Source organism: Corvus brachyrhynchos, unplaced genomic scaffold (assembly GCF_000691975.1).
Source record: "Corvus brachyrhynchos isolate BGI_N302 unplaced genomic scaffold, ASM69197v1 scaffold60, whole genome shotgun sequence".
Lineage (NCBI taxonomy): Eukaryota > Metazoa > Chordata > Aves > Passeriformes > Corvidae > Corvus > Corvus brachyrhynchos.
In genome coordinates this window covers 5,779,590-5,788,204 of record NW_008236767.1, presented here as the reverse complement: position 1 = coordinate 5,788,204, position 8,615 = coordinate 5,779,590, and the positions used below count along the sequence as shown (strand labels likewise).

General features: G+C 38.7%; 1 protein-coding gene across 2 annotated transcripts in view; it reads left to right on the top strand.

Annotated features, from left to right (window-relative positions):
* The window catches only part of PLAG1 (PLAG1 zinc finger), a 51,911-nt gene extending 43,551 nt beyond the window's left edge, over positions 1 to 8,360 (top strand). The window contains exons 3-4 of one of the 2 annotated variants that reach the window (XM_008644936.2): positions 1,216 to 1,574; positions 2,164 to 8,360. In XM_008644936.2, the coding sequence (XP_008643158.1) occupies positions 1,333 to 1,574; positions 2,164 to 3,427 (1,506 nt within the window). In that variant the 5' untranslated portion in view covers positions 1,216 to 1,332 and the 3' untranslated portion in view covers positions 3,428 to 8,360. The remainder of the gene's footprint in view (positions 1 to 1,215; positions 1,575 to 2,163) is intronic. The other variant, XM_017727473.1, reaches the window with a different exon arrangement.
* Positions 8,361 to 8,615: the final 255 nt, after the last annotated feature.

The following is an 8,615-nucleotide window of genomic DNA, read 5'->3' as shown; positions in this document are numbered from 1 at the left end:
CAGGGCGGGGGGGGGACGCCCGCTGCCAGCCACGACACCAGGGCTGGGGGTGGCTGATGGCACTTTCAAGGGAGAAAGGGTAAATTTTGGGGCGTTCCAGCCCTCTCAAATGCTTGCATTGAGTGCTGTCCTGCTTCCTCCTTGTCCCCTCTGCTGCAGAGTTCACGCTCCACCCTTCCCACAACGGGTAGCACAGGATTTTGGTATCTGTAGTGGCAGTTGTGCTCCAAGGATGAAGCAAAGCTGTCAGCACCTCCTGACAAAGGAGGGCTGTTGAGTGCCCTGTGATGGCAGGGGCCCAGTTGCCACTATATGATACCAGATGACGAATTTAAAGTTGCTCACCCACAAGTCAGACACAAGGATCACGTCATGCACCTCCTGACAAAGCCTCCATGTTAGTTCACATTTTGCTATGCCACAGGGGCAGGACTAGGAGCCTCCATCCTGAGCTAGGCTGAGTCTGAATGCTTACAGCCCTCGTGTCTCACAGGATAGCATAAGGAGGGTGGGGTCTCCAGCACTGGGCTGATAAAATGTTGATCTATCTAATCTATCCCTAATCCATGGGACTTCTGTCATTCATAGATCAAGTCTCTGTTAGCAGAGGGTGAGTTTACAGGAGAATTTCACATGGTGTTAGGCGTCATTGGCAGTGCATGCATTTCGCTAGAGTAGCTGCGTAGACGTGCAGTAATCACAGGGAAGGAGGTACATGCGAGAGGGAACACGAGCTTTGCCCTCCATACTGCCAGCATGGGTACTGCCGCGTGTGGTGCAGGTTTTCAAACATTTTGAGGCTTACAGACTTTCACTTTGATAGTTGTGTACGTGCATGCATGCGTGCATGTGTGCGTGGGGGTGTCCGTGCAAACACCACAGGTGCGGCTGTAATTCCTTTGAAATCTGAAGCTGCCAAAAGGTGCCATCTTTGCCTGATGCCTCCCTTAATCTGACAGAAACTCTGCTGTTCTCCATCAGTGCTTGAGGGGAAGGTTGTGAGGTGTGATTTCAGGGCATATGTGGATCTGTTCATCCTGAGCAATGCGTTTTAAGAGTTTCAGCAAATAGTATAAAGAAACCTGTAGGTATTACATTAGACCAGCTGAACCTAACTTTATTTTTAAGTTTTATTCAGAAGCATCACATAGCAAGTAAACTTCAAAATCTAAGTTTAGTTACAAACTAGTTGTTTCTTATTTTTTTTTTTTCCAGTCCCCTTTTGCTTTCTTTTACGACCACATGAAACTTGAGAAGCCATCTAAAGCTAAATCATTTAGTGGAGTTGGGCAATTCCCAAGTGTCCAACAAGAAGGCCTGGTTTAGGCTGCGATGGCCACTGTCATTCCTGGTGATTTGTCAGAAGTAAGAGATACCCAGAAAGTCCCTTCAGGGAAACGTAAGCGTGGTGAAACCAAACCAAGAAAAAACTTTCCTTGCCAACTGTGTGACAAGGCCTTTAACAGTGTTGAGAAATTAAAGGTTCACTCATACTCTCACACAGGAGAGAGGCCCTACAAGTGCACACAACAAGACTGCACCAAGGCCTTTGTTTCTAAGTACAAATTACTAAGGTATTAAACTCTATTTATCTTTCAGATTATATTATCTATTTTATGTTGGCTGTGTTAAGCCGTGTAAAAGTATATATTTCTGTACGCCTTCAGCTGATTGCAGAGAGGACATGTTAATTAAAGTAGCCATTGGATTGTTTCTAGAATTCTAAATTACCTAAGTTTGCAAGCTAATGTCTTTGATTTTGTTTCTTAATTTGTTTTCTGCTTTTGTTTTCTGTTTGTTTGTTTTTGTTTTGTTTTGTTTTGTTTTTAATGAGCGTAGAATTTTCATTTGTATAAGGAATTGTCACAAGAGTATGGACTGAAAGTTCTTTGGCTATGGACTTTTACACGAGTACTTTCATACTTGCCCATATACCCCTGTTACAGTAGCTAAAACCCACCAAAACTAAAGTGTCAATTTAAGAGAAATGGCTCGCGTTTTGCTATATTTAAATTTGTCAAACTGTCTTTGTAGTGTCATGCTTTCAGTTAAAAGGTTCTGTTGCAAAGCAGCCGTTAGTGTAGTATTTAGCTGCCATTAAAAAATGAGCACGTGTGTTTTTTGATCAAAATAATTACTTACAGAATATATCTGTGTTTAAAGGCATATGGCTACTCATTCTCCTGAGAAAACCCACAAGTGTAATTATTGTGAGAAAATGTTTCACCGAAAAGATCACCTAAAGAATCACCTACATACACACAATCCCAACAAAGAGGCCTTTAAGTGTGAAGAGTGTGGAAAGAACTACAATACCAAGCTTGGGTTCAAACGTCACCTGGCTTTGCATGCTGCAACAAGTGGTGACCTCACCTGTAAGGTATGTTTGCAGACTTTTGAAAGCACAGGAGTGCTGCTGGAGCACCTAAAAACTCATGCAGGCAAGTCATCGGGTGGAGTGAAGGAGAAAAAGCACCAGTGTGAACACTGTGATCGTCGGTTCTACACCCGAAAGGATGTCCGCAGACACATGGTAGTGCACACTGGAAGAAAGGACTTCCTCTGTCAGTACTGTGCACAGAGATTCGGGCGGAAGGATCACCTCACGCGCCACATGAAGAAAAGTCACAACCAAGAACTTTTGAAGGTCAAAACAGAGCCAATGGACCTTCTAGATCCCTTTACCTGCAACGTTTCTGTGCCTGTTAAGGATGAGCTGCTTCCAGTGATGTCTTTACCTTCCAGTGAACTGACATCAAAGCCATTTACAAACACTTTGCAATTAAATCTCTACAACACTCAGATTCAGTCCATGCAGAGTTCTGCATCTGCACACCAAATGGTTGCCACATCGTTACCATTGGGAATGCCTTGTCCAATAGATATGGAGTCTGTCCACCCTTCTCACCAGCTATCGTTGAAATATCCGCTCGGTACTACCTCATACGCAATTTCTATGCCTGAAAAGGAACAGCCATTGAAAGGGGAAATTGAAAGTTACTTAATGGAGTTGCAAAGTGGTATGCCTTCTTCATCCCAGGATTCTCAAGCATCTTCATCAAAACTAGGGCTGGATCCACAAGTAGGGCCACTAGATGATGGGTCGGGGGAAGTTTCCCTTTCCAAGGGCTCCGTTCCTATTAGTGAACCTCTAAACGCCCCATCATTGGACTTTTCTCAGCTGTTCAACTTCATACCTGTAAATGGCCCTCCCTATAATCCTTCTGTTTCAGTGGGAAACCTCGGAATGAGTTATACGCAAGAGGAGGCACATTCTTCTATGACTCAACTTCCACCACAAACCCAGGATCCACAAGATCCTAGCAATAGTATAGGTCTTGGGTCTCTGCACTCATTGTCAGCAGCTTTCACAAGCAGTCTAAGCACAACCACCACCCTACCACGATTTCATCAAGCTTTCCAATAGGATGTACAAAGCTGGCTTGTTAACTGTCTATTTGTAGAAATGCCTTAGGTGACCATTTTTAACTTAGTGCCTACTATAAGACATTATAAATTCTCTGCTTTTGTACAGTACCAATCTCATGAAGCCAGTAAGAAATTTAAATTAACTTTTTAAAAATGTTTTGAAAGTGTTTATTCTCAGCTGTGTTTACTTTGGTTTCTTGTTTTTTTTAAACAGTCTCATGGTATTGTTTTCATTTTCACTGCCAATTTACACATTTAAAATGTTCAGTAGAAAGTCCTCCCAAGCAAACTGACAACATTCATCCCGTTTTTAAAACCTTTTCAACCATACCAGCTATTCCGTTTCATTGATGTCAGTGGTAGAACTGCCATTTTAACCTTTTAATATATTTTACTATTTACAATAATCCATTTAAGGTATGTATCACAAAGATTCCTGAGATTTGGGAAAAAAATTCTCCAGTTCGTTTCCAAACAAAACCTCTTCCCAAATGGTGACACATCTGACCTGTTCTATAATGACAAATCTAAATTTTTAAAATAAATATAGAATTCAGATATTTCTGAAAACTTGTGTGTGTATATGTAGAAGTCCATATATACACATGTACATATATATAGCATTTTGACTTGTATTGAAGTCATGATAAAAGTTGTTAAGAGTTTTGCCATTTTCTGGCTTAAATTTTGGTGGCCTGTTATGGAAACAGAAGAAAAAAATTTAGTTTAATTCTCTAAAATTAGGGCTGAACAGAATTTCGACAGAGAATCTCTGCTTGCCTAAATGACAAATGTTTCAAGTTGAATTTGGAACTGTGTTGTTGTGCTTTTGTGACTCTGGTATAGGGAAACAGGCAAAATTAATGGCTGATCTTGAAATATAAAAGTGTCGTAATGTAGTAATGCAGAATATTTTGTCGCAGTTTTTGTTTTAATTCTTAACTTGCTGTTTTTTCTCTTTAATAGCATAGAAAGAGTACTGCATAGGAACCTTCCAGCAGTGTATTCACATTTGTAGGCATCAGTCTTCCTGTTGCCACTGCCAAAGGGTGGATCAAGTCCAGCCAGAAAGTGTGTACCTTTTTTCAGTTCAAAACTAGTGTGCAGTCAGAAAGTGAATGTAAATTTGCAACTACCAGTTTGTTTTGTTTTGTTTTGTTTTTATTGGAGTGATCTTTTCAGTTGTGTTACATGGTGTGTTCTGTCCTCCTAAGCAACAAGTTAGATGTTAATCACACTTTCTACACCTGGGTACTTGGTTAGGGACTTTTTGCCCATTGCCAAGATTTAAAGACAGGACTCTTAGGAGTGAAGTAAAAGCATATTGCTTACACCACTTTTACCTAATGCAATATATTCTATTCCCCAATCCCTAATAACCAAAAGAGGAAAAAAAAAACCTAAAAAAACAACCAACCCTGTGATGCATAAAAGCAAACTAGAGTTGCTGTAATTCAACAATAACATTATTTTCCTTGTCATTTTTGTACAAGGAATTAAAAAATGGAAATCAAGTACATGAGTATCTCTCAAACCATATTGAGGATTCATAGAAGGTTTTAAGTGGTTAAACTAAATATACTTCACAGAAACAAAAGTTGCTCCCATTTAAGGAGCTCATGCTCCAGATGTTTTATCAGTAGCTCCTACTGGTTTTTTTTAATTCTAGGAGCAATATGCAGGTGTAGTTCTACTATTTTATACATATGTGTATTTAAATTTTATTACTGAAAGATAACATTTTTATAAATGTGTTTGTGTTCCAAAGGCATTAAAATAAGGATGTATTAATAAAGAAATTACCTTTTGAAATTCTGCAAACTACTCCTAGATTTTGGGTTTAGGAGCACATTATCTCAAAGTGGGCATTTAGCTCTGCTTCACGACTGCTTCCCCTGGTTTCTGTGAAACAGATTGCTCACTTGCTTACATCTTTAGTTGAATGATTTGTTCAATATTGCTTTTTTTCTCTTCACCTTCCTAAAGGAAAGAAAAATACAGGTGAACAGAGCACAAGCTGAATGCAACCAAATGTAACTCTAGTTTAAATGAGCAACCATAACGCATCTAAGAAACATTTGGGTTTATTCTCAATCCTTTTAATCAATCTGAGATGAAGATAAATGGACTTAATTCCTCCAGTGGGTTATGTCCCACATGGAGCCGAGCATCCACAACTCTCCCTGCAGCAGAGGAAAGCTGCGAGTGCTTGGCATCCTGCAGCTGGCCCAGCAGTGTGGCCGGGCAGCACTGCCCTCCCTGGGCAGCCCTTGGCACACCAATTTCCAGTCTGTAGCCACTTTTTATGAGCCCCAGCTGCCGAAAGACTTCATAGAAAGCAAAACCCACAGACGCTTTGCCAACGCCCATTTCTTAGTGCGTAGCCAGAACCCTTACTTATTTTGTTAGTGCCTTAGCTTCCTGAAAAGGGATTGACATTTCACTTGGAGTTAGATGTACATTTCACTTGAGAAATAGAGACCTCAGACAAGATATTGAACCTCATTCAGTCAGAGTTTCAGTGGGTGGCCACACCCAGTGTGTTTGCAGCTAAACTAGGACGTAGGGTAACATGGAAGCAGACTGACCCTTTAAGCAATACCAACACCACCAGAGTGCTTTTGAGCATCACTTAGGCAGAGTCAATATTGGCCACTACTAAACCATCAGTTTTTAAACCCCGTTTTCTTGATTTCCCATGGATTCTTGGCGGGAGGGGGGAGGGCTGGCTGATCATGCACCACTCTTTGTGCAACTTCTAAACTTCTAGTAAGGTTGTTTTGTTGTTGGGGTTTTTTTTTAAATATATATATTTTTGTGTACTTGTTGCTTGTGCTTTATTTAGTAGAAAATTGTGGAATAGAGTGATTTATTGTTAATTTGGCAGTAGCGGTTTTTAAAAACCATATACTGACTGAAACATGAGCCAGAGCTGATTGCTTTATTAAGCTAATAATGAATGTTAAGAGTACATATTTTCAGGATCATTTGCCTAGTGAGCTAAACTTGTATTATAGGCCAATATTTTTTAAAATAAAGCTTGGTCAACCTCTATGTTACACATATTACAAGATATAGCACTTTCAAAAAGAATACCTAAACCTTTTAAGAAAATTTCTTACAGGTTATGCTTTTTATTATAAAACCTTTTATTATAATTTGTTTCAAGTGCCATTAGATTACATATATGTAGGCCTTTGGTATAATGCTTTGTGTACAAAATGGTAGACATTGTAATTTTAAACAGGTACATTTTTACAGTGTTTTCTTATCAATTTGCTATATTGCACAGAACCAGTGTGTCTTTCTTAAGGGTTTTACAATGGTTTTTACTAGGTTTACATGTTTCAAACTACACTGTCTTCTACCGCCATTTTGAATACCAGTCAAAAACAATTAGGAGTTTGTCCTTACCGTTTGCAAACTGTGTCCTCTGGAGTTCTTGATGGTAAACTTTGTCAAAAATATTTAACATGCAGTATTTGATACAGAATTTTTTTATCATATCCTATCATCGCTATGCTGCTGTCTGAAGTTAACTTAGGGCCTGATCCTGCATCTGTAAATGTTGAGGGGATCCTGCATCCTTTGTTATGTCTGTCTCATACACTGGTTTAGCAGCTTCTCCTGTATTCTTCTCAGTCTATAGATAAACCTCTGAAATATATGTACTTATCTGGTATGTAGTAAACCATTATAGGCTTAGCTGCCCGTCCTGCTTCCCCCCAGTGTACAGTTTAAACCGCAGCTTACTTAGCATCATGCTCAACTTACAAGTAATGCCACAGTAGTTCAAAATGTGTTTGGGTAGTCCCAAAGCTTTTATGCAATAAAAGTGTCTTACTTTTGTTGGAAGGCAGTGTCTTTTGATAACAGTTATCTAGCCCTGGAAGTGACACAGAACTATTGCTAATCATATGTAAACACTTTTCAGTATAAGCTTCAGTGGTACAGTTGAACCAGAGTGAATGTTTATCTCCTCAGAAACACTCCTGCAATATTGTTATATTGGATCATGCTGCTAATGTAACTTGGGATACAACTCCTCTCATGGTGCTACAAACCTCCCTGTCTCATTCAGATGTATTTTTACCCATAGAAAAAAAAGGACTATACTAGACCTATAGTTGTATGATATATTTTTATACTGTGACTTAATTTGTCATTAATGAACTTTGTGCAACACCACAATGTATTCATATGCACTTGCAAAAGTAATATTTTGGACATGCAAATTTAAACGCTGACAAGCCCAGCTCACAAAAATAGGTGACTGCTAGTTAATGTTAAATGTGGGCTTTTTATATGGTGTGGAGTGAAGAACATACTATATGTTACTAAAAGCCTTAGAAAAAAACTGGGAAGAGTATATTGGGGAATGATGACACACCCAAACCTGACTTGGATTGCTGAAATTATATTTTTAGCTAGTGAAAAAATTGTTTGGACTTGTATGCTAAAATGTTTTTAATGATAAAAGTTTTGAGTCAAAAAAAGTAGAGAAAAAAAAAATGAACACAGACAACCCTGCATTCCAGACTGAATTTGTATACGTTTCTTGCATTTAAAATTTGCTATCCTGTGATATGGGAAATTGAGTTGCTTATCATGTATATGTACTTTAAAATGTATTCACAAACTACTGTTGTATTTGTATAAAATATAGACAAAAAGATTGCATATATATTTTTGTGTATAAGCTCTGTAAAATAGCAATCACATTATGAAGCTGCAGCAGAACTTCATTTTAAACATTCACATCCAAAGAAACAGACTATTTATTATCCACATACCCTGATTATAAAATATACCTTGCTGCTATTAAACAATAGTGCTGCAGCTTCTTGTGGCCTACAGTGTTATGTTTGCTGTACAAAAATATGTGAACTCCACAAAATATATCAATAAAATTACAGAATGGTTTTAGTTAATGAATAACTTATGCCTGGCATTTCAATAGATGATCTTGATCTGCATGTTTGGGATTGCAATAAGTAATTGCAGAGTACATCCAGTTTTGCTGGGTGTAGTTTGCAAAGGTATAATTGTCTTTCTAATTTATGACTGGTAAAATGTCAGTTTTTCAGAAAATCTTAAGGCATAAATATCTGCGTTTCATGATTTCACCAAGGAACAAATGGGATGATGCTACTGTGTCTGTGGCCAGACAGATCTGAACTGAAGGA